At 38.9% G+C, this 27,679-nt stretch overlaps 1 protein-coding gene across 6 annotated transcripts in view; it reads right to left on the bottom strand.

Annotated features, from left to right (window-relative positions):
• The window catches only part of PTPRM (protein tyrosine phosphatase receptor type M), a 471,605-nt gene that overhangs the window by 308,420 nt on the left and 135,506 nt on the right, over positions 1–27,679 (bottom strand). For all 6 annotated transcript variants that reach the window (XM_081950797.1, XM_081950796.1, XM_081950795.1 and 3 more), the window contains exon 2: positions 21,966–22,088. In XM_081950797.1, the coding sequence (XP_081806923.1) occupies positions 21,966–22,088 (123 nt within the window). The remainder of the gene's footprint in view (positions 1–21,965; positions 22,089–27,679) is intronic.

Raw genomic sequence — 27,679 nt, forward strand, 5'->3', positions numbered from 1 at the left:
TGGATGCTGTCATCTCGTAAACACGTTGTTGGGCTTCCCAGCAAGTCCCCTGCGCCTCGGTCAGAGCCTGTTTCCCAAAGCGGCCCTGGGAAGCATGGAGGTTGGGACTCAGTTGGCAAAGTGGGCACTGTGCAGGAGGCATAAAGCAAGGTGGCTCTCAACTCTGACTGCCCCTTCTCCAGATGACCCAGGTGCGATTTCCTCCCCGATTAAAAAAACGGGGCATGCGGCCAGTGCTGCTGCCTGAAAATTAATTCCTCCCTGGTTCCCTAATGCACATCACGGAGCCGCACACCCTTCTCCTCCTTCTCCACAGATTTACCTTCTCTTTCCTCCTGGCCAGATCCATCTCCTGGGCCAGGAGCAGAAGCCGATCGCTCTCCGCCTGGATCATCTCCATCCAGAGTGAAGAACCGCCTTGCCTTATGCCTCCTGTGCCGTGTCCACTTCACCTACCAAGTCCTGATCTCCATGCTTCCCAGGGCCTCTTTGGGAATCAGGCTTTGACTGAGGCAGCAAAGGTGCAGGGGGCTTGCTGGGAAGCACAGCAATGTGTTTACGAGATGACAGTGTCCAGGAGGACTGAAGTGCTGTCTCTCTATCAGGCCTTGTTGTGAGAAAGCCAGGCTTTCAACGCCTAAGGCTATAGGTAGGAAGACGGGGCATCTCAGAAGAGGAGCCTTTGGTGCCAAGTCCCTCTTCTGCTCCCATGAAAATCATACCCCACCCCACCCACTCCAGTTAAATGCATGTAGGGTTTGTTTTAAATGGATAAAAAGATCTGTGCTACTCGTTATCAAAATCCAAGTGGAAGTGAGGATCGCTGTCACCTTCAACCACCCGAAAGCGTGAGGCACAAAGGTGGCAATTGTCTGTGGCAATCCCTGCAGTTGGAACAGTTGATTGGGGGTATTCCACCCGTCAATCAGCTGCTCATGCTAAATCGGCTGCAATAACATGCTGAAGCTGACCAAGCCATTTGCTGTTTGCTGCAAGGACGCTAGCCAAGTGAATACCAATGTATGCTGGTAGGCAGAGGCAGAAAGTTTTTTTTCCTGTTTTCCTCCTCAAAAATTAAAGTGTGTCTTATACTCTGGTGCATCTTATACTCTGAAAAATAGGGTAGTAAAAGCTCTAACCATGCTATGTCAGCTAATCTGAGGATCAACTTAGCAACCAACTGATTGGAATAGGTCAATCTACACTTTATTTTTCTTCATAGCATTTTCCCACAAATGCAGGGTCTGCTTTTTTTTGGTGTTCTTTTGGATAAATCAAGTCTTGATGTATTATTACAACAGGAATTGTTGCCCAAGCCTAACATCATGGGCTGAGATAGAATGGCTGACCCAAAATTACTCCATCAGAGTTCATGCTTGAGGTGCGACTAGAACTGACAGACTCCTGATTTCTAGCCTAGTGTCTTCCTTAACCATGCATCAAATAGTTTCCATCCCAGTGGTAGTTTTAAAATCCTTAGTTTTCAGATGTAAACAGAAGTGTCAAGGAGACAAACACAAAACAGGTTAAACTCATGGTTTATTATATTGTAGAACAAATCTAAAATCCTAAAGTTAGAAGTAATATGTAGCAGCTTGTCCCACTAATAGCCAGAAAGAAGCAGTTCCCCACTTTGTACTCAGAATTTGTCAGCCCACTTGGTAAAAAAGAGTAAGAAATAATTTCACAGAAGGACAAAAATACTTTTATTGGGATTGGTTACAACAACAGAGTGTTGCAATGTGAAAGTGTTGACTTAATAAATGTTTTGTTGCTCTAGTAATAGATCTTGCATAGCTTTACCAAGGTCATTTTCCTTACTCTCTATAGCAGAGATGTCAAACTCGCAGCCCGGGGGCTGGATGCTGGCCCTGCCCCTCCCTGGTTTAGCGATGAGGGGAAAGTCCTGATATGTCACGTGATGCCACCCTGATGATGAAAGTTTGATACCCGTGCTCTATAGCATTTTTATAATCACCTGTGTATATTCCTTAGCTACAAAAATTATGCCTCTTGATGTGGTTGATCATTGTGTTTCCAATGTTACTTTCAATTTATGGTACCCTACTTCTTTTGGTTTTTCATTTGCTGTTGCTTGCATTCTGGGTTCTTCAGTATTAAACTAATACCATATTGCTGGAACTTTATTAATTTCTTTCATCCTATGCTTTTTATTAGTTTTCTCATATCTGAATTTTATTATTAAGTAATTAGATTGTAATTTCAACTATTCTGTTCTTCCTTACTGAATTGCCTAACTCAACTTGACCTTTTTAATCAGAAGGAAAATATGAAATAAGTACAAATTATTTTATACTATATGCAGTATATGCAGACAAAGTACGCATTAATGTTGAAGAAAATAAAGGAACTAGCAGTACTTCCATTTTTGATACCATCCTTTGTTGTTGGAACAATCCAAAATCTAGAAGATTGTACTGGGTGACTGACAAGATAATGATTTTCTATTACATGAGACTGAGGTTTGGCTAGTTGGATGCCACATTGTGTGTGGAAGTATGTGTGGAATTTGTTAAGCTTTTGTGCCTGGAAAAGGGAGGGAAACACCTTTTGTTGTTGTTATTAAGGGTTATATCCCTCAGTGGTAACCTTTTAGAACAAGGATGTCTAACTTGTTTCATCACGGCGTCATCACGTGACGTATCAGGACTTTCCCCCTCCCTTCACTAAACCAGGCGTGGGCATGGTCAGCGCATGACACATCCGACCCACGCCTGGTTTGACAGCCCTGTTTTAATTACTAGCAGTAATTAAGCAATCAATGGTGGATTCTGAAACATTATTATATTGGCAATTTATTTCTTTTCTACTCCTAACTCTCATTTTATCTGTATTTCTGTTTTTCTAAAGCAGCTGTTTCCTGAAAGAAGTTATGAAAGAGCTTTAGAAATTTGACCAAAGTCTGTGTGCAAGTGTACAAAATTACTGAGTGATGTCAATTTGGCAGTTATAATGAATTAGTATGACAATGATCTATAGCCTTCATAAATCAGAAATTAAAAAGCAAAGCTTAGAAAAGTATCCAGGACATATTACAATTTTATTACTGTTAGGGATATGGGTAATTTTCAAATTAAACATCTGTAAAAGCAAGCTACAAAACAGAGCAGACTTAATCTTAATATGCAAAATAATTACACTGTACCAAATGATCATTTGCAATAAATATTTTAGAGGTTGTTTCGTTCTTCATTAATAAGAATAAAACTTTTGCAATATTTGATCACCATTATAAGCTATCACTGCAAAACTGTATTTAAATTAAATGAACTGCTGTAGAGTTCATTATATTCTATCCCTTCATTCTATGAAAATTTGAATATAATTCAATTACATCACTTACAAAATACATTCAGTTTTGGAGGTAATTAAAAAAAAAACAGAAATTACAAAATCCATAGCAGTAGATTACTGAAGCATATTCTGTATGGAATAATTAGTTATATTGATGGTGAGAGATGATACTTTTCTTCTTGGAATCGTTGGTGCTCTCTGAGTTTGATTGTTTCTTGGAGGACATTTCATTATTGAATTAGGTAACATCTTCAACAATGGTGGGATTCAAAAAAAATTACTACCAGTTCTGTGGGTGTGGCTTGGTGGGCATGGCATGGATTGGTGGATGTGGCAGGGGAAGGATACTGTAAAATCTCCATTTCCTCCTGATCAGCTGGGACTCGGGAGGCAGAGAATAGATGGGGGTGGAGCCAGTCAGAGGTAGTATTTACCAGTTCTCCGAACTAATCAAAATTTCTGCTACTGGTTCTGCAGAACTGGTCAGAACTTGCTGAATACCACCTCTGATCTTCACTATACCTATGGGGTTTGCTCTCTGCTTGTATATACTAACTTGCCTTGTCAGTCTGGGTGAAGATGTTCTCCTTGTTTCTTCCTTGACTAGACCATCATTTATTCCTTGATTGTTTTTCTGGACTTAATTCCTGCTTATGTGGGTGTTGGCTGCTTGAAGGGATGTCTTCTGGTCTGTCTGTTTTTCTTTCTGTCTTTCTGTCTGTCTGTCTTTCCTTCTAAATGTCTTTCCTTCCTTCCTTCTTTCTTTTTTTCTTAGCTTTTGTTGACTGGTGTATAAATATGGTTTGTTTCTATGTGACTATTGATGATAGACTTGTCAGAATGCCAAACTTCCAGGCATTCCCTAGAATTTTGGAATGTGGCTTGGACTAGGATATTCAAAGTTTCTTGAAATTATATTTAGTCTACCATATGTTAGGAGATTAAGAAGTTTTCATCATGTCTTCTGATTGCTAGTTGGTGTTTATGGATTGTCTCTGCTAGTCTTCTGCCTCCCTGTCCTACACAGTGATTGTAACAGTTCTTACACTGTTAGTTGTACCCAAGACTGATTTTTCTCCTTGCATTACTGGGTCTTTTGGTTTACTTAAGTTGTTTAATCAATACAAGCTCTGAAAAGAGTAAGATTACCATACACCAAAAAATATTTCAGAAATAACCAACAGATTATTAGAACCACATGCCATCACTGTAATGTTGTAATTGTAACAAACCAACTAAAGCCCTCCAAAACATCTTACGTAAAATAAAATCATGCACTGCAGTGGAAAGTTTTGTAATGCAACTCTGCTGTTAAGTTCATTAAGTCTCAGAGAAAAAAAATGATACATTTAAAAAGTGCATTTTTGCAAAAAGAGGGGGAAAACCATATTGACTAACCAGCTTTATTAAAACTAAATAAAATACTGCTTTGAAATGCTGGTTGGATGTGTGCCTTTACACTTGCAAATGTAAATAACTGTAGTACAGCTGGGCAAAAGCTGTTGTATAGTAAACAAAGAGTTTTAATCTTTTCCTAAACAATATAAAATAAAATACAGTTTTTATAAAGTGTGTTTAATTAAAACTATTTATGCTATTTCCAGGATGTGCTAGTTTCATATATTTCAAAATGCTACAAAATACAAAGTTGAAACAAAGATGGCTAGTGAACAATAATCATTTAACTAATCCCAAACAGAAGGATGCTGTAAGCCCTGCAAGGTAGACCATAATTGAATACCAAAGACATGAATACTAAAATTACTTTTATCATAGGTTTACACTAACATAATCTTGAAATGCGCCTCCCATCCCTTCTTTATCCTGAAAAGAACCAGGGAGAGTCACATCTGAGTTGCTTTCTCAAATTACATTTCTGTTTTGGACTCAATTTCTCCAAGCCTTGACTATGGCACTGCTTCCACCTCCTCAAGGTTATTGTCACAACCCACTATACTTGTTTTCACTTTATTATTTTGCTTAAATCTGATTAGTATTACTGATTACTATCTGTAATACTGCAAATATTTTCCAACAAATTTGCACAAAAATCCTAAGATTTCTGAGAATATTTTATTTTGTAAACAAAAACATGGAACTCTAAAAATAATATGTAGTATCCATTATGCATTTATATAATGCATAAGTGATTCATATTCTTTGTTAAAGGAAAAGGTTCCCCTCACATATATGTGCTAGTCATTCCCAACACTAAGGGGCGGTGCTCATCTCCGTTTCTAAGCTGAAGAGCCAGCACTGTTGTAAGACGTTTCTGTAGTCATGTGGCCAGCATGACTAAATGCCGAAGGCGCACGGAACGCTGTTACCTTCCCAACAAAGATGGGTCCTATTTTTCTCCTTCATTTTTACATGCTTTCAAACTGCTAGGTTGGCAGAAGATTCTTTGTTAGATATTCTATATTAATACTTTACAAAGGTACTGTACTTTTAAAGTATTTGTAGATACTTTGTAGATAAACCATCCTGAGATTCAACCAATGAGTTTTCCAGTTTTAATTGTTGCCCCTTTCCAACCATATAGGTAGTCCTTGACTTGCAACCACAATTGATCACAATTGTGTTTCTGTTGCTAAGCTAAACAGTTGTCACAGTAAGTAGGCTTTGCCCTATTTTATTATTTTTCTAGCCACAGTTGTCATGTGAATCATTGCAGTTAAGTTACTAAAACAGTTGTTAAGTGAACCATGCTTCCTCATTGACTTTGCTTGTTAGAAGGTCACAAGTGGTGATCACATGACCCTTGCACACTGAAACTGTCATAAATATGAGTCAGTTGCCAAATGTCTGAATTTTGATCACACGGGGATGCTGCAATGGTCATAAGTCTGAAAATAAGTCACTTTTTTCAGTGCCACTGTAACTTTAAACTATCACTAAATGAACTGTTGTAAGTCAAAGACTACTACCTGTATTTAGATCCTTACCACAGAAAGACATTAAACAAAAATGAAATAATGACTATACAACTCTACTTCTAATTTTTATTTCCTCTAGGAGTAAGAATGCAGGTTAATCCTTCTTTTAGACCTTTTGTTTATGAAGAGTACACACACACACACATATAAATGCACACATGCATAACTAATATAACAGCAAGTTTCTATGAAGATAAAATTGTTTCCATCTGCAACAACTTTGATTCAACTGTTTCTGCAATAAAACATACAGGCAAGTCTATTAAACAACTTGGATTTGATAGAAGAATTTCAACATTGAGCAGGATATTGATAAGATATGAAATATAACCCATCACATGCCTATTCAACTGTGCCTTCATGATTTACTAGATCTCACAAGGGAGGTTAAGTACCGTATCTAGAGGTGATAAATATTTCTGTGGGAGATGATGTATATCCATTCCTAAAAAAACATTACCTGGACATTAATATTGTCTGTTATTGAGCAGTTACTTGCAAGCTTCTTAGGCAGATTGTCAAAACACATAGCTGTTCTGTTATTTATTTACTTTCTATACTACTACATTCCATATATCCTTCAAATCCTGAAGTATTCCCTAATCATGGCAGCTGGGATAGGTGAGATATTTCTGGAAGGGATAAACAAAAAAGAAGTGTAGGCATAGAGTGTACAATTTCAGAAGATCCAATAAAGGGTTAAAGGCTATCCAAGGTGCCCAGCTAAAGCAGTTGGCACAGGGCAGCAGTGACATAGGGAGATGCTGGAGTGGAATTAGTTACAATGGCAAAGGGATCATTTCATATTGTCCAAGAGAAGGCAACAGCAACCCACTCTTGTATTTTACCAAGAAAATCACATGCATAGAAAATACAAAATGATTGACAATAGAGCGACAAATAATGGGCCCCTCAGGTTAGATGGTGCTCCACATGCTACTGAGGAAGAGCTGAGCATATTTCAGAATACTAATAGTGATTATGATGTGGCTAGATTAAAGCCCTTGGGATATTTAGGTGCTCACACTGTCATTCAGGAAAAGAAAATCTGAAGCTGCAAAGATAGAATTACACTCTGAACATGGAACATAAGAATCATGAACATGGGAAAGCTGAACCCAGTGAAAAAAGAAATGAATCAATTAAACAATGATGTCTTAGGCATCAGCAAACTGAGATAATTTAGCCAGAAGATCGCACTGTTTACTACTCAGTACATAAAATATAAAGAAGGAATAATGTTGCTTTCATAGTTAAAAAAATGTATACTAAGAATAGAAGTTGGCTACTACGCAATCAATGACTGAACATCAATTAGACTTTATGGAAAACTCTTTAATTGCAATTATCCAAGTTTGGATAAACAGAAAAATGGCTTATCAGTTACTGACCTTCATTGTTAAAACAGTCTTCAAACACCCAAAATGAGACCAGTTTACTTAAATGTCACCAGATGGAGTGAATGGAAATAAAACCGATTGTATTATTGACTATAGAATTGGAGTTTAGTGGCAACTTTGCCAGGGACTGACTGTGGCACAGATCATGAAATGCTCATGTGAAAATTCCAAGTTAAGCTAAAGTGAAAGATCACAACTGATCAGTTCCCACAACTTTCATTGAATATTTTTTGTGTTTGTTTGCTTGTTGGTTTATTTCATTTCAATAAATAAACCAACAAGCAAACAAACAAACAAACAAACAGCCTTAAAATACATCAAGAGGATTCAACCAGAAATAAATCAATGTTATATACGGCAATATAAATAAAATTATCTAGAGAAGGATAAAATTGATTTATTTCTGGTTGAATTTCAATCTCACAGAAGTCTATATCTGTTTCAAAATTTGTAGAGGTTATGGTAAGAAACTGAACCATTATGGCCTTCAGAAAAAAATTTGTTCATCAATTTCAATTCCCTTTACTCTTTTGTTTCAAGCTAATCAGTAGTAGGGGCAAAACAAATGAATCTAGGTTTCATGTTTCAATCACAACATATATTATTGGTAGTCTTCAACTTGTGACTGGTCACTTGGTGATCATTTAAAGTTATAACAAACTCCGCAAAAGTTACACATGACCTGACTGCAATGTTATAGTCACTGCAGTACCCTCCACAATCGCTCAGCCACCCAGGGACTTGCAGGACTCAGCTTGGTCCTCAGCCAGCTCCAGGACCCAGCAGTACCCAACTTACCTTTTTGAGTTTTTTGCAGTTTCTAAGAGAAATGCCCAGCCAATATGAGACTCAGTTTTCCCATTTCATGATCCTTTAAGGGACTGTATTTTTAAGGATGTACCATTTTTAAGAAGCTCCCAAAGGATCCCAATAATGTCCCCTGTTTGCAGAATAGCATGAGCTGCCTCTGAAGAAAGCTGAGCCGCATATTGGCCAGGCATCTCTCTCGGAGATGACAAAAGAAGGGAAAGAAGGACCCAAGCTCTACCAAGCCTGTTCTATTAGCTACATTGGTTGTCAGTTTGCTTCCAAGTGCAATTCAAGATGTGGGTTTTGACCTTTAAAGCTCTGCAGGGCATGGGGCCAGGTTATTTGAGGAAATGTCTCTTTCCTCAAATCAGACAAATCAGATAGATCCAGTATCTATCCATCCCATCAGGTCCAGCAAAAGAGGTATGCTTTGGGCCCTTTCTATGAGGACATTTGATCTAGCAGGGCCCAGGAGCTGCATTTTTTCTCCTGTAGCACCCCTGTCTGGAATATCATTCCTATGGAAAGCCTTGAAAACATGATTTCTCCATCAACCCTGGGGGTCCCATGGCAAACCTGCAAACTGGTTGAATGAAGCTAAATGATGGTTGGATGCAGGGGTGGGTTCCGTCAGGCACTACTACTGGTTCACTCATGGTCGTGCCGTGCGCTTGATGTGTGCTGCGCATGCATGCACAGTTCAATAAAAATTGTTGTGCATGCGCAGAAGCCAAAAACAAGATGGTACCGCCTATAGTGCCATCGGGAGAACCGGTTCGGGGCGTGGCAGACTTGGGTCGCTGCTGGTTCCAGCTGAACCAGTCCGAATCAGTAAGAATCCATCACTGCTTGAATGGGACCTAATAATTATATCTTGTTCTTTTACAGTTATTTTTTTTTATGTTTTCACTTTTGTTGTTATTTATTTTATTTTTTAATATTGTGATATGGCTTTTATTATTATTTTGCTTGTAAGCCTCAAGAGTATTTTTTTCTGTTAATGCCATTTTGTCTGCTTTGCAATACCTGCTATGGTTTAGTATCTGATACCATTCAGTATCACAATGGTATCAGTCAAAACATCAATATCTACAAAGATGCAAGGAAGATAAACATACTACCTATTTAGTGACAAATACAAAATAGAAACGTTTTCCTGGGTCTTCCAGGAAAGAAAAATAGTGAAGCTGAATTGCAATAGTGATTGTTCCATTATTTATAAATAATTGCTAAGAATCCGTGATGGCGATTCTATGGCACGTGTGCAACAGGTGGCACGCGGAGCCATTTCTTAGGGCACGCAAGGCCCTGTTAGCTTCATGTGCACACTGGTCAGCTGATTTCAGCCTTCATTTTCGGCCATTTTTCACCCTCCGGAGGCTTCCCTGAAACCTCTGGAGGGTGAAAAACAACCTAACGCACAAACTGGAAGTTCGTTGGGCTATTTTTCTCCCTCCTTCCCTGAAGCCTCCTGAACACGCAAACTGGAAGTCGGAAAACGGGCCATTTTCGGCCTCCGGAGAGCCTGGGGGGGGCGTCTTCACCATCCCCAGGCTCCTAGAAAGCCTCTGGAGCCTTGGAGGGTGAAAAACGAGTCCACTGTACCATCATGTGCCAAAAGTGGGGGGAGGTCAGGGGGGTCGCAGCGCATGTGCAGGGGAGCACATAGAATTATTGGTATGGGTATGGGCACATGCACGCATGACCCCACCTGCGCTCCCCCCACTTTTGGCACGCAATGGCAAAAAGGTTAGCCATCACTGCCCTATACTGAAGTTGTCCCAAGTAACTTGCAATGCTACTGTTTCTTATAGCAGTTTTAATGTCTGGAAATGTTTCAAATCATTTTAATAGAAACACTTGGATGTGTTTATTACATTCACAATTTAACTATAGAGAAACTCTCTAGGACAACTTTACTGTGTTGATAACCTCCATATGATACCCAGCAATAATAAGCTTCTAACATCTATCACAATCAATTAAATCAACATGATTTTATCATAATTTGTATCAAGTCTTAATTATGTTAAATAAATTAATAAAGTACCTGTAACTAACTTTTAAATAAGCCATTCTCAATTTTTTCAGACAGTAGTTAATATGCAAACACCTTTTCAACATAGCTTACAAGAAATGCAGTATATTATTCCTGAAGATTTTGCTACCAAAGAATTCAGCTACGCCTATTACTTTGCAATGCCTATGAATTCAGTAGTCTACTGACATTCTTTGCAGCATTGAGCTATAGCATAACATTCATATTACTGTAAATGAGGACTCTCAGCTAGCAGCCCTGATTATATGTGAGACAGCATGGAATGAACTGAATATGTCATCATGGCATTGTCACCATTATACAGTGATTAATGCTTCTATGCATAGTTAATGTGCAGCATTACTGAGAGCAGCAAGGTAATTGTTAGAAAGTAATATCTGGTAGCAACATTTTGTTCAGGACTAGTCACATATCAGCTAGTCACTGGCATATCCGCTTTTCCTTCTATGATTGTGCTTTTCATATTTCTGTTTGGACAATGAAATCAGCAATGATATTATTATTCTACAATTTTCTATACAGCTACAAGATAAGCTACCTCTCTCAAAAACAATTCATAGTATTTGACCTTCAGATATAAACAATAAGCCTATCATGCTTACTTAATGGTATTCACAGCAATAATAGTGGTAGTCTCTCCCTCCCTCTCTCTCTCCCTATCAACAAGAAAGAAAAATTCAAAACATTCTGAATGTGTTAAAAGCATTATGAGACTAGTGCTTGTCCAAAGTTATGATTTCCCACAGTTTCACATTCACAAACACAAGAGATAGCTGTTGCATACAGTAGGTGTAGAATCCAAGAATAAAAATCTGGTAACAAATTAAGCATTAAGCTTTTTTATTCTGATTGGTATAAGTATGGCTTATAGCACTAAAAAAGCATGACTTTTCACCTACTCAGAATAGAATAGCTCACAGTTATGGGGAAATGACTGCCTGTCTGACTAGCCAACATTTTAAATTTCTCTTATTTTTGTTTGTGAAATAGGTCACTGGATAATAGGGACAGTTTAAATGTGTTGATTTAAATTAATTTTATCTTGCTTCTTCCTTAATTTAGTACTTTTAAAGTGTCTGCACAAAGTTCAGATGTATTTCATCAACATGCTTCCTAATCTGAATTGTTTTACACAAAATTACACAGTATGGCAAAATGTATTTCTTAAATATTTTTGCATTTTTCCTGAACTATTGTGAAAATTTATTAAATGTACAGTGTTACACATTTCAAACATCTTTGAATGAACATGATTGATTTGAATATGCAGTCCAAAAGGACTGATTTTGTAGGTATGCATTAGAATCTAAACAAAGCACATTTTTTCTTACTCTACCTATTACTATTTATAATAATTTGATCTTGCCACATAGATGATCTTGAAAGCACAACAAAGGAGCCTTTTCTTAACAAAGGGCCTTGATCTACTTTAAATTAAGTAAACTTTTTAAACAATGAGAAAAATACCATGTAGAGTTTAGAAGTAAATGAAACATTTGTCCACCTCCTCTTAATTTTTTCCCCAAAGAATCCTGGCATAGATCTACTCTGAACCTCCCTAATCTATTCTTTCCATTTTCTCTAGTGAAATTCTTTTTAATCATTCTGGCCCCCTGTGGATTCAAGGTTGTCTCTGTCACTTAAGTCTGTTTTATCCTAACTAATCAGTTGCTAACCAAGTTTCTGAGGCAGAATTATTTAATTGGTTTAGGACTTCTGCTTGGCTTTAATCATAATTTCCATATAATATTGGTTTTCCCCAATGCACAACTCAGTCCAATCATAATCCAGAAAAACCTATTTATTGTTCAACATTTTACATAGATAAATTGTTGAAAGTAAAAGATTATAAATTTGGTCTGATAAGTGGACAAGTTCTTCTTCATAAATTTATTAGAATCGCTCACTTTCAAGAAAATTACACTTTTTTCACACTGATCATCATAAAAACCATTACATATTTCCTATGGGAGGAAATAAATTTAGACTCACTTTCTTTCTGGATATAAAGCAGTTGGCCCTACATGGAGCAGATTCTGAATATTTTATATTCAAATTATGTGGAATGAATTACCTTTGTCCATGTACCTATCAGAAATTTACCTGAAAATCCTAGTTTGTATATGTTATCAGTCAGAGGTTCATTGCAAAATTGCAGTAGACCATACTAGAATCCACTGCAGTATCTAAAATATTTTTAAGATATTTTAACAGAAGATCTGTTTTCTTCAATATTATTAAATGTCTTTCGGGAGCAAAAGGCAACTTAACAATATATTCTGCTCTCTAGGGATACTTAATTAACTTTTCGTTTCCTTTACCTACATACAGTAGCATCCTGCCTTCTTATCTTTCAGGCATAATGTTGAAGAAAACAAGTCCTTGAGGGCCCTAAGAATAATGACTTTCTTCTTAGAGAGCCATGACCTTTCTTAACGGATTGGAACATTATTTGCCTTCTTTGGCTATACTGTGATATTTGGTACTCAGAGAAAATGCAGTATTATTTGATTCTCCAGTAACAGAAATTTCTAATTTATTATACCTTCATAAAAGAGAATATAATCAGAATATTATAAATTATAACCAGAAAATATAACCACATTCGGAAAGAGGAGTTTCTATATTTTACATCTTAAGTTTTTCATTCATGTTGTATTATGAGAGTAAATGAGCTGAAAAGTCCAAGAAGCTTTCAAAATACCACCACCATCAAGCAACAATAGAATCCATATTTTAAAACGAGTACGTTTGAGGAATAAGAAGCTGGAAAAAAAGAAAGCCACTGATCAGGCTTTTTTAAAAAAACTTTTAATGACATTTGAATAATACTGACATCTCAACCCACATTCTGATCATTAATAACTGCAGTCAAATTAGGAACATAGCACATCTTCTTTGGAGAATAAGTAATTGCTCCTATTATTTTTATATCCTCATTATTTTTACAAAAGGGTTATGTTTTCCTGTAACTTGCACCTCCCACTCTAGGAAGGGAAATATGGTTTCAATGTGCTTTATAAAGTCACAGCTGATACCATAACAACTATGAATAAATAATTATAATAGAAATAGAAAAAGTTAAAACATAGAAAAAATAATATGCAATCTTGGGCATAGCTTAGGACAACACTGTATATCCAGTGCTACAAGAAGTCACTGCAATATCACTAATTATGAGGGAAGCCAACTGCCAATATCACAGACATGTCTATTTCAAGTTCATTTCATTATTTAATATTCTTACCTTAATCAAATTTTAATCCCGGTTTATTGGATTAATTTTATATTCCTGATTGCCCACATTTGAAGCGCATAACAATGATTATGTCAACTCATCCTTGGCCCATTGGTAGAATGTAATACTACTATTAAAAAGGACAAGGAGATGACTGCTGATGGATTCTCCTGAACTGATTTCTAAAGGAGCAAATAGATACTCTGCAAGACACATCTACCAATTGAAGCATCCGCAGAGGCATACTTGTCCAATTTATAATGTCTGACAAAGAGAGACGGTGTCACCAAGGTTGCAGCCTTGCAGATATCTTCGATTGAGGTCTGGGTTGGCCAGGCTGCTGTGGTGGCCGTCAATGTTCCCTCTAAGTTGCGCAGCTGCGCATGTGACAAGAAAACACCACGTAGCAGTTTCCAACTGCTGCACAGTGATTTTATTAAGAGCAAACATGTTTTCCCCAGGGGGCACTCTTCCTCCCCATTAGCCAAAAGCGTTCAGCCCCACCCTCCCTCTGCCGCCCCCGTAGTCAAAGGACTCAGCAGCCCCGAGAGGCTCCACTTACAGTGCCCTTCGGACTTCAGCCACGCATTTTGCGGAGGGAGTCAGGCGGATCTGAAGGGCCCCTCTGGGAATGTTCAGACGGCCCTTCAAACAGCTCTGCCATCCTAAGAGAGACTCTTTCTCTCTCTGGCCAAACTTCTCTGACTGGTGCTCCCTCTGGAAGCCTCTCTTGGACGGCAGCTGGAATGAACTTCAGGGCATGAAGAGGGAAGGGCTGAGTCTTCTCTGCCAACAACTCCCACCCCACCCCCCAACTTCCAACTACACAGAGATCAGGGTGTGGAAGGGGTCGGGAAAATGGGGGGGATTGGGCAGCTACAGGGCAGTAATCCAACAGCGGTTGAGAGAGATGGGGAGGGGGCAGAAGTGAGCTTTTCTGGCATTGGGGGGAAATGGCCCTTGACTCGTCCTGAGGCTTCTCAGCCAGTAGCTGCCAGGCAGAAGCACCGCCGCCCTCAGAGGGTCCAATCAGAGGAAGATTGGGGGAGAGGCAGTGTGACAGAATTTAACCTCATGTTTGGACTCTCTAAGCAATGCACAGGAGAATGCAAATGACAAAACAAGAGAATGAGCTTGATAATTTTTTTCCTATTGAATTTATAAAAAAGGCTTGTTAAAGCCTTGAAAAACTTTTTGAAAAGAGACAAAGAAGAAATAAAGAGAAATCAAATTCTATGATATTAGAATTAAAGATTAAGATTGAGGTAAAAGGAAGGGACATAAAATTAGTTTATTTGATCAAAGTAAAACAAAATAAGTTGTTTTTTCAGGCCGTTCCCTTTATGGAGTTTCTCCTAATACCAGGACTGAAAGGATAATGTTTAATAGGTAATAGAAGGGATGTGGGATAAAGAGATAAATGTTTGTAACTTTAGAGGGTGAAGAATTACTAAATTTGTTTATACTTGTTGTAATTAAGATTTAAAGTAAGTTCTTTATTTTTTTTCTTTATTATATTCTTACTTTTCTCTTTATTTTTCCTTTGATCTTTTACTCTTTCTGTTTTTCTTTAAGTTTAATTTGTAGTAAATGTTATTATATTATATTATAATCAAAATTAATAAAAATATAGATATACAGATAAAGATAAAATAATTGAGATGAGCTGCCTGAGAATTGCAGAAAAACTAATTAAGCCATCCTCCAGAGCTAAATGTATAGTCTTCTTGAAAAGCGCCAGAGGAGGACCAGCCACAAAATCTACTCTGCTATTGCACCCACCTTACTTCAAGTAGAATGGTACCTTGTTACTTGTCACTATTTCATTCTGGGAGGAGTGAAGAATACTAAAAATGATAAGTACTGAACAAACCATGTGACTTATCATCTGACCATTTATTTCAGTCGGAAGGAGTAGCAAGTCACGAGGCAGCTGATTCCTGAAAGTTCACCTTATGTGTCAAATACTGGGAGAAAGATGAGTACCAGAACAAGGTTTTTGCTTCAAAACATGTTCAGTACCAAATTCAATACCATCAGCCTTGAAGAGAAGATAGTTGTCAAGAGTCAACATGATCTACTCACAAGGAGAAACTGTCCAGAGTCATGTAAATAATCTCCACAATCTCTCCTTCTTCCAGAGAGGTTTTGTCATCCAGCCACTGTATCCAGCCACTATTTTCCGCACAACTCTTTCCTGCTAATCAGCAGGACATCAGCTCATCATAGTGCTCATCATAGTGCTCTGCATTTGAGCCTGTGTTGACTCCTGGCAACTACCTTCTTCCCAAGGCTGAGAATGTGACCGGCGCACAGTGACCTAGGCTTTATGCCTATGATAGTTCTAGAAGCATACTTTTCTAGTTTCTAACCTGGTACCTTAATCACTACACATAACTGGGTCTTGTTATCCATTCTTTGTGCATGAGAGTAGAGACATTTAAGTTAACAGACTAGACTCCTCGCATTTGTTTCCCATTTCATTTATCCATGTATTATATTTGTTTTGCATCATTGCTAAACTGGCAATTTCCCAAACATTTCACTTGGTGCTATATGCTGTCTGTTACTTGCCAATTTGTTAGTCACCAAGTCCCTTTCTTGTATTCTAGTGTAGTGCTTCCTGAGCAGGTTAATTAGTCATCAACCAGAATCTTTTCTCTCCTTAGTGAGATGAATTCCATCTTTTCAAATAGAATCCCTTTCCAGACTCTTAAACCACTGTTCAAAAATCCAAATTTCTATCACTTGTACCAATGTTGCACCCAGCAATTCATTCTAAAATTTATTTCTCTTGCTGGACTTTTGCCTTCCATTGGAAGCATTACTAAAACATCATCCGAGCTCCTTCACCCTCCTCCTTAAAGCCATGAAATCATTTGGAAGCATTGGAGATCATGCCTTGTAATATCATTGGTGCTTATATGGATGAGCAAGAAAGGTCTTAATCAGACAGTCTTCAACCTTTATGCCATATCTTGGATTTGGGAACTTGGGGTACAGTGTACATGCCAAAAATGACATGTGGATGACAAGTGGGAGCTTCTATGCTTCTCAAGAGGCAGCTACGTTTCTTTCATTTTCTTCTTGATCATTGGTAATGGATCTCTTCTATTTGGATCAGGAAACAAATTTCATCTGTAGAGAGTTTTTGTGGAAACTCTTTGGAGGCTAGAGTTGGTTGCCAGGATCTAGGAAAAAGCCTGCTTTGTGCTAGTTTGCTTCTGACAGTGATGTGTTGGCAACTACTTTATTATCATCTTTGATGAAGTTGTAAAATGCCCTCCCTTGCTCAAGAAGTATCCACACTACTGAATACACCTTCAATTTGACAAATGAGGTATATGAATGATACGCCGTCCTCCAGTTCATCAATTTTTGGTTTCAGAATTCCCACAAACTTGATGTTTTATATAGACATTTTCTTCTGGAGGAGGGCATAACATCTCTTTTTCAGGTAATTCTCAGAATCCATTTATGGCAATGATGCTCTTATAAATTACTGGGCAAAGTAGATTTTTGAAGCTAAGAACCACTAAGACCGGATCACCAGATGCATCCATCGTCATTCATTAAGTGAGGAAATAGGAGTTTGGTGGGGAAATTTAACTAGGAAAAGAGAAAGCTTAGGAGGGGGAAAGGATATTAAGCAATTTCCAATTGCTGCTCTTTGCTCACTACGTGTGATAGGATTATTCTTCTTATTGTGTAAACTGAGGAAGACCTAGCAACCTAGTTCCCTTAAAGTGAGCTTACTCTGGAGCAAGCGGGAGAACAAATAGGAGTTTGGCACAAGAGGTGAAAATAATAATGAAAGACAACAACTGAATGGGAAAGATGGAGTTATTCTTAAAAATTACAGAAAGGAAATTTCATACAAAAGTCTGTTTCCAGTTTGATACTAGAAAAAGAAGATATAAAGAAAAGATGGCTCAAATACACAAAAGAAATAATCACCGAATACTAGATGAAGTAAAATAAACTAAAAGGGCAGATGGAACCCCTTATTAGTTTTGGTTTTTCTATGTCTTTTGTTGTGGTTGTTTGGCAGGATTTCCCATCATGTTCAGCATTTACTGCATATTGCAGTTTTTATCTTGTTTTGTCAGACTGTGTGCTATCCAGACTCGGTATGGAGTTAACAGTGCCAAAATTGAATAAATACATAAATAAATGAATGCCTAAAATCAATCATAATTAAGGAAGCTTAACTATTTTAAATACACAAAGTTAATGTAAAAATCACTGATGCTTGTAAAAATCAAAGATAATTGAAAAAGTGGTTGATAAAGGATAAGGTATCTATGTACCATTGATGCCACAAGAATCAGTTTAGAAAACATCAAAGCAGAAACAAAGCAGAAATTTGTTTTTTATTTATTTATTTAGAAAATGTATGTGGCCATCAACTCACTCATAGTGACTCTAGGAGGCTTACAAACAATAAAATAACCCATAGGGGTTATTGATAAAGTTATGTATAGGGAAAAAAATAACCATACACACACACACACACTCCTCCGATGACAACACACAGTCAAATAAGCCATTTGATAGGGTTCCATTCCATTGTGAGTTTCCCAGGCCTGCTGGCAAAACCAAGTCTTAAGGGCCTTCAGAAATTATTATTCAATCCATACATTCACACTTTTCTTTGACTTTTTTTAGACACCAAACCCAAACCTCTATGCGGAGGATGCAATGGCTGGGATAGAAAGGAAAAATCCATCTATGCTAATAGTGGTGGCAGTAGCATCCAGGCTGGGACGTACCAAAGTAACATTCGTCCCCCCGGGAGGGCTGGTTCTGCAGAGTGCTTGTCCTTTGGACCGACTGTAGCACTCTTCAGCCAAAAGCTGCATCCGCAGATGCGAAGACGTCCAGCTTATAATTCTTGATGAAAGGAGATGGGATAGCTCAAGTTGCTGCCCTACAAATCTCTGTCAAGGAAGCTTGGGCCACCCAGGCCACCGAGGTAGCAGCGCTCCTTGTAGAGTACACGGTCAATCTACCTGGAACTGGAACAGAGTGCGAGTGATAAGCTGCAGCTATACAGGTCCGCAACCATCTGCCTATGGTGGCGGACGAGATCTTCCTACCCAGGGAAGGAAGGATACAAAAAGAGACTCTGATGTACGAAAAGGCCGGGTCCTTTTCAAATAAATCTTGAAAGCCCTCCTCATGTCCAAGGTGTGCCAGCGTTTCCAAAGGGTGAGAAGGTTGTGGGCAGAAATTGGGTAACACAAGTTCCTGAGCACGGTGAAAGCAGGACCACACCTTTGGGATGAAGGGGGGGGGGTGCAGCTGTAAGACTACACGGTCCTGATGGAACATACACAGATCTTCTCTGACCGAAAGTGCTTGGTGTTCTGAGATACTTCTGGCGGAGGTGATGGCCACCAGGAAGGATACTTTCAAGGTTAAGAACCTAAGTGAGACCTCTCATAGTGGTTTGAATGGAGCTGTTGTAAGAGCGTCAAGAACTCTGGGTAAATCCAATGATGGATATCTGTGCACCACCGGTGGCTTAAGGTTGGATGCTCCCTTAAGGAAAAGATGCATTGTAAGCTGCTGGGACAGTGAAGAGGTACCCCACAAGTCAACACGGAGGAAATAGCTGCCAGTTGATGTCGGATACACTATCCAAGGCCAAACCCTTGTCCAAACCGTACTGGAGGAACTCTAGGACATGAGGGATAGTAGCCCTAACGGGATCCAAAGTCTTACCAGCACACCAAGAACAGAATACAATACAACACAATAGCAGAGTTGGAAGGGACCTTGGAGAGGTCTTCTAGTCCAACCCCCTGCCTAGGCAGGAAACCCTATACCATTTCAGACAAATAATTATCCAACATCTTCGTAAAGATATCCAGTGTTGGGGCATTCACAATTCTGGAGGAAAGCTGTTCCACTGATTAATTGTTCTAACTGTCAGGAAGTTTCTCCTCAGTTCTAAGTTGCTTCTCTCCTTGATTAGTTTCCACCCATTGCTTCTTGTTCTACCTCAGGTGCCTTGGAAAATAGTTTGACTCCCTCTTCTTTGTGGCAACCCCTGAGATATTGGAAAACTGCTATCATGTCTCCCCTAGTCCTTCTTTCTATTAAACTAGACATACCCAGTTCCTGCAACCGTTCTTCATATGTTTTAGTCTCCAGTCCCCTAATCATCTTTGTTGCTCTTCTCTGCACTCTTTCTAAAGTCTCCACATCTTTTCTACATCGTGGTGACCAAAACTGAATGCAGTATTCCAAGTGTGGCCTTACCAAGGCAGTTAACTGGAATCATTGGGGATTGGGATGTTCCAGCGACCCTAGCTGAGAGAGATCCGGTCCTGAGGGATCGTCCAGGGCCTGCTCACCAAAAGGGTCCGCAGGTCCGGAAACCAATGTCTGCGCGGCCAGTGGGGGGGCAACCTGGGTCACCTCTGCCTTCTCTCCCATGATCTTCTGGATGACGCGAGGCAGGAGAGGGAGCGGGGAGAACGCATAAAGAAGGCCACCTGCATCTCAGTGCATACACCCCTTCTGACTGCTGCGCTGGGAACTGATAATAAAACCGCGGGAGCCGGGTGTTGTGGGGGGTGGCGAAGAGATCAATCACCAGCATGCCAAACTTATTCACAATGTCCTGGAAGATCGATGGGTGCAGACGCCATTCGGCATTGTCCACATTGTCCGCAGCTGAGCCAGTCCGCCTTTACGTTTGCCACCCCCAAAATATGCTCTGCGGAAAGAGACAGCAGATGCCTCTCGGCCCAAAGTCCCAACTGCATGGCTTCGTCCATCAGGGAATGCGATCTGGTCCCCCCTTGACGGTTTATATGCGCCTTGGCCAACATATTGTCCGTCAGTATCAAGACTTGTTTGCCCGCCACTATGTCCTTGAAGCAGCGAAGGGCCAGGTGGACCACTCATAGTTCCAACCAGTTTATACTGTGAGTCCGGTCCATACTGCCCCTGAGCCATCTGCCCCTGGAGATGGGGCCCCCAGCCAAACAGGCTGGCGTCTGTGGTAAGAGTCAATGAGTCCTGGTCCTTGAACAGATGACCCTTGGCGATGGCCTGAGACATCCACCAAAGGAGTGAGTGGGAAACCTACGCAGGAATGCGAACCTTGGCCCGGGAGCAGCTAAAAAGTCTCTTCTGAAACAGTAAGAGAAACCATTGTAGCTGTCGGGAATGCAAGCGAGCCCAAGGGACTATCCCAATGGCGGACACCATGGTGCCCAGCAGTTTGGAGAGAATGGCTAAGGAGTCCCTGCGTTCCCTGGTGACCTGAGATGCTAAAGACCTAAGGGAATCCTGCCACTCCTATGATAAGAATACCCTACAATCAACAGTATCAATTAAGGAACCGAGGTGCACCAACTTGGAGGTTGGATGGAGATGTGAACTGCACCACTGCCACCAGCTTGGCGATATCTTGATGGGTGCACAGGGAGCATTTCCCCGAGCCCGGCTGCTGATTAAAGCGCGCAGGGCAGGCAAAGGGTCCGGGTGCAATCAGAAGAATCAGACGGTGAAGCCAGAAAAACGCAGCGACAGCAGATTTTCAAAATGGCAAACTCTAGAGCTATTCAAGCCACGCTTATGTTTCAAGTCAGCAAAAGACCAATTTTAAACAGTCGTTGCCTTCTGAAGCCTTTATGCCCCAAAGGGGCTTACAGTCACAGACCCACAAGGCTCCTGCTCCTAAAAGGGGTGTAAGCCATCCAGGGTCGCTCCCAGCACGATGTTATCCCTTCATGCAATGTACCCACAAAGCCAATATCTCAATTTTTATTTTCAGTCAAGAATAAAGCGATGATGCATCCGTCCTCATTGTGGGACTGAGTAGGAACTGGGCTTTGCCTAGCGACAGGGGTGCGATTTCAACAACTGTCAGGTTCAGTCCTCGCAATGAGTGGATGAAGGTCAACCCAGCCTGGATGCTACCTCCACCACTATGGAGAAGACCTGTAACCTGGATCAGACTACATAAGCAATTACTTATGTTTAATTTATATATTTAATGTTACTGCAAGGAAGCAAGTAGTTCCTAATTTGGATACATTTTAAATTCCAGATATACAGATATTCCATTTTTTTAGTATTCCTAAGCAACAATACAACTAAAGGAAGAAAATTTATTTATGACTTCCTCTATAAAGGATACAGATTTAAAATATTATTCCCACCCACCCACCCACCCAAAAAAAATCTACCTGTGGGCATCCACGGATCTGTTGTGGGCTTTGTGAATGTGTTCACTTGATCCCAGTTAAAATCATCAGCATCAGATTGACTATATCCACATGATGTAAATGGTTCGTCAAATGAACAGCCACCTGAAAAAAAAAAAGAGGAGAAAAAGGAAGGTTTAAAATGAAGTGGGTTTTGTATTTATTCATTCATTTATTTATTGTATTTAAAGCCCTATATACAAACCCATACTCCTTTGTATATTTTTCCCAAAGAACCCAGATAAATTGGTTTCTCGGATACTGCAACTGCAGTATTATTGAACTTGAATTTTAATTATAAATACATTGCAACTTGCTACTTAAGTATAAATAAATCAGAAATATAATCCTATAGCTCCATTCATTTCAGGCAGGGCAGGTATGATATATTACACAGTTTTCTATGAACAGATTGATACATATGCAAAGAGTGTCATGCATAATGTCTGTCAAGAGAAAGGCCTATTCTGGTGTTGAACTGAAAGCTACTGTCAAATTGTAGATAGATCAGTTGCAGTGTTTGAGAAGCCAGTGTGGGAATTTATTGAGGATAATGTCACCACATTCCCCAGAATAGCACCAGAATGTTGTAGTCATTACATATATCACATATTCTCAGCATGGAAATGGGTACATGTGCAATGGATTGAATAATGAACCAAAGGTTGTTCATCAACAGAACAGTAGTCTTTTCTTGTGATTACTTATGGGACTCCATAATTAGGAAGGGATTTCTATATCTAAAAGCATAGAAAGGCCATTCACTGAATAGATTTGCATTTCCACCCCGTATATGAAATCAGCAGTATGATCAGAGAAAACAGCTAAGAGCAAAGGCATATATTACATTTAAGATCCAAATCATAAACTAAGGACAATATCTTTCAACAAAAACCAGGGGCCCCCAACCCCCAAGCCAAGGCACACTACTGGGCTGAGACTTACTCAGAACTGGGACACATGAACGGCAGCCCAGCACACACACACACACACACACACACACACACACACACACACACACACACAGAGAACTCAATTTGTATGAACAGCGTGCCGGTGTGCAGGCACTTGGTGTGCAGCTCAATTTGCGCAACAAGTATGCGGCAGAGCGCAGCTGCCACGGCCTGGTTCTCATTTCCTCACGTCGGGCTGCCAAGCCGCAAAGGTTTAGGACCATAAGTGTTATTAATTATGTTTATTCATATGCTCAACCATCACTAAGTATAATCCTGCTTGTAATTTCTGATGTCAGACATATCTATTTTTGTTGATATACAAGTGTTTCCTTCTGTTGAAATTTAGATGAGAGTAGATTAAATAAGTTTACAAGCACAGCAACTGATCCTTTTCAAATATATTGGATATGGAAATACTTGGGCATTATGAGAAGACCAACACATCTGGAAGGCATGAGTTAGTAAACACCATTCCAGTGTTTTAGGCCAGCGCTTCTTAAATTAGCAGACTGACTGACTGACTGACTGACTGACTGACTGTCTGTCTGTCTGTCTGTCTGTCTGTCTGTCTGTCTGTCTGTCTATCTATCTATCTATCTATCTATCTATCTATCTATCTATCTATCATCTACCTACCTACCTACCTACCTACCTACCTATATGCTGGTCTTGTTGTATTTGGGTCTTTTCCCATGTAAGATTGAGATTGTCTTGGCAACGTTTCGGCGAGGTCTCACTCGCCATCTTCAGGCTGGGTAAGCCCAAAACCCAGCCTGAAGATGGTGAGTGAGACCTCGCCGAAACGTTGCCAAGACAATCTCAATCTTACATGGAAAAAGACCCAAATACAACAAGACCAGCATACCTACACCCATGAAAATCTACACCTGTGAAAATCTTGTAAAGTTTAAGAAACACGGATGATGCCACATCTAAAGTATTATGTTTTCTCTTTCATTCTAAATGTTTACCTACAATAACTCACAACAGCTGGTTTTATTCTTAGTTTGTATAGTGATGTTTCATAAATCACATTCAGAATGTTATTTTAAAAATTCTTAATGATTCATATTATGCATATGCATCATAAGGATATTTTCAGCAGATGCTGTAACTTAGATATTCTATTTGTGCTTCAGAAGGCAGATGATCTTTTTTAACTATTCTGTCCTTAAATGCAAATTGAGGACAAAGAAACCATATGAAAGTAGTACAAGGGAACAGCAAGGGATTGCTGTCCCCTTGGTACTACTATTGAATCTCATGAGCAAAAGAAACTCTGATCTTCAAAGTTCTAAACCATCTAGATATAACACAATGTTGATGTGATATTAAACCTGGTTAAACTACAGTGGTTAAATATATTATTCCAGGGGTTGGTAACTCAAACTCTCATAATTAATTGTTATTCTGACCCTGAATGATGGAAATTTAAACTTATGGTGGCTACCTCTTCTTACAGTTTGAACCCATATAAGACAAATTATCTGCCTAATTAATATAAGTAGTCCTTGACTTATAACCACAATGGGCCTAAATTTTTTGGCTGTAAGTTGTTGCAGTTGTTAAGCAGATCACCACTGGATCTGACTCAATTTTATAATCATTTTACAATGGTATATAAAGTGAGTCACCATAGTCGTTAAGCAAATCCAGCATATCCAACTGGTGTTTCCACTCGGAAACAAAAATCACCAATTGAGGTCATGTGACCATATATTTATAGATTTTAGAAAACTTTACAGAATCAGCACTTCTTAAGACAATATTAAACACCAACTAAAATAACAAAATCATAATTTCAAATCAAAATGTTTTTTCTAATCTAGTTTTTTTTAAAGTTACACTTTTAAAAGACTAATCATTGCAACTTTTTTTTAAAAAATGGGGATGTTTTTCAATTAGCAACTGACAGATCCATCCCTGTTATAAAAGCATTTCCTCTTATTGCTTCCCTCCAGTTATTGGAGCAGGGATCTTTCTTCTGCATGAAACGTGATATGCCTAGAAGCCTTGCTTTTTATCATTCCACTTAGATGTTAGAAGTCCAAAGGTTGAAGTAATGGTGTAATACAAGCTACTTTGCTATTGCATTCTTTTTGTTTTAAAACTGCTTTACCAATGCAATACTATTGATTTCTGCTCAAAATAATCACATGAGAATAAAATGTCCCTAGAAGCTTTGGCTAAAAAGGAAAGAAACAAAGAACAAGAGTAACCATGGATTAAGCTTGCGTATTAATATTCTTAATGTGAGAAATATAAACAATGTTATCATATGGAAAACAGCCATTTGTCACCTGAGTTTCTAGCATTCATTCAAATATTAACATTTCCCCTTTTAAATATCACCATCTGTTTTCCTTTATTATGAACTTCACAAAAGTGTTACATATGCCCCAGTGGCACAGTCATAGTCATCTTATTTCATACTATGCTCTGACTAAAAGTCATTATCGTTAGATATTTTCAGCCAATTGGCAGCCCTGCATTTTCCATCCCAAACACAACTTGCTGAAGAGTGGATACCATTCTCTCAAAAAACTGCACCATCCAAAATTCAAACCATGTGTGAGGTGGTTTAAGATGCCTGTTCATTCACATTTTTGTTGTTGTTCCTGGCAGAAACCATATCCTAGGTTTATGGCTTTTATGGACAAAATTGTGTAGTGTATTAATAATAAAATTTAAGAAGCAATAGAGAAATGTTGAAAGGTATTAAAGAAGGCATAATATTTTACTTTCAGAAGATTCTAGAAAACAAAGTCAGTCCACACTTCGTTGGGCAACTTAAAAAAATATATCTTACATGCCATGAGGAGAAAGGTGACACTAATAAAGCTTGGAATATGCTTATGACAAAATAATACTTATGGCAAATGAAACTGGATCATTCAATATTTCTGGAATATTTCCAGAAACATTGCATACATTTCCAGATATGCCTGATGTGGGTCCCTCTAAATAGAAACCATCAGTAAATAAAAACAGTCATGACCTATAAGCAACCCAACAAAGGACAGTTAGTTTAAGTAAAAATAAATCAAGAAAATGATATACTAATTAACAACACTAACAAGTCAATCACACTTCCTTTCGCCTCTACTTTGTTTTATAACATTCCTACATTACACTTTCTTATCTGGTTGGTTCTGTTTAGACTTGGAAGTGAAGAATGGTTAGGCTTGATTAGTGCCTGGATGGAAGACCACATGTCAAAAAATATCCTGGTAGAATTCAACAATAAAATACTACATGGCCCTGGCCATTACGTCACCAAGAGATGTGGCTGATACAAAAGAGACTGTATCAAAGTTAGTTTATATTAACTTTAGAGATTTGACAAAGTAAAAAATAATTATTTGAAGAAGATTAAGTCAATATAAATTAGGAGACATTAGCCAGATGTATAGGCTAATCTAATAGATTTTGATACCCTATATATAAAATGAGGGACGCAGTGGCTCAGTGGCTAATATGCTGAGCTTGTCGATCAGAATGACCGTTGGCTTACCTGAATGGTTGTTCTCTAGGCGCTGCAGGAGTGTCCAAGCATGGGTTAACTTCAGCTTCCTGCTCAAGGACTGGAACTCCCCAAAATACATCCTTTTAGGGCGACTGAATTTTTTAAACTGAGCCTCTGAGGGGAGCAAGAGGCGTGGCTACACAAACTTTGAACTCAGTCCTTGGGCAGCAAGCTGAAGTTAACCCATGCTTGGACACTCCAAGCAGCGCCTAGGAGAAAGGTCAGCAGTTCAGCGGTTCAAATCCCTAGTGCCGCGTAACGGAGTGAGCTCCCATTACTTGTCCCATCTTCTGCCAAACTAGCTGTTCGAAAGCATGTAAAAATGCAAGTAGAAAAATAGGGACCACCTTTGGTGGGAAAATAACAGCGTTCTGTCCCCCTTTGGCATTTAGTCATGCTGGCCACATGACCACGGAGACATCTTTGGACACCACTGGCTCTTCAGCTTTGAAACAGAGATGAGCACCGCCCCCTAGAGTCAGAAACGACTAGCACATATGTGCGAGGGGAACCTTTACCTGTACATATAAAATAGTAGACAACTCATTTGGGCATTTCTGGGTTACACTGCTTGTTCCTCATGCAGTACAGATAGTAGAAATCCCTGCAACACAGCTGATATTGGAAGCAATATAGCACTCCATAGACCTTTTTCATTTGTAATGTGATAGACGTCCTTTCAATAAGTACTGAAGCCAATTTATTAATAGAATTTTTTGCACAAATGCATAACTTACTGACCTACTTGGCATCTTTTTGTGTATAGATTTTTTTTCAAGCTGCTCTCCCTATAAATTATGCCTTGTTTCTATGTCAAATGTTTTCCAGATATCTTTAGCTCACAGAGAAGTGTCTGGCACAACTTTTCACAGTTTCAGTTGTTCCTGCACCTGTTGCAGAACTTCAATGAGGTCTTAAAAATAACATCATAAACAACTTTAAAAAGGGGATCTTAGTTACCAATAATCCTTATTTTAACATTCATTATATTCACTTTGATTGCAGTGCATTTCAGTGGAAAATTTCAGGCCAAGTATTCCTTACAGATTATTATTGCCATAGTGGGAAGAAAATCACTTTAAAATGGTTTCAGTTAATACATTCGGTCAGATGGACCTGGAACTGGATTTCCAGCTCATTTTAAAAACTTTAGTTTTCTCTCCTTCCCTACCTCCCTCACTTAAAATTTACAATTGAATGTGTTACAGTAATAT

Source organism: Natrix helvetica, assembly GCF_964273705.1.
Source record: "Natrix helvetica genome assembly, chromosome: 4".
NCBI lineage: Eukaryota > Metazoa > Chordata > Lepidosauria > Squamata > Natricidae > Natrix > Natrix helvetica.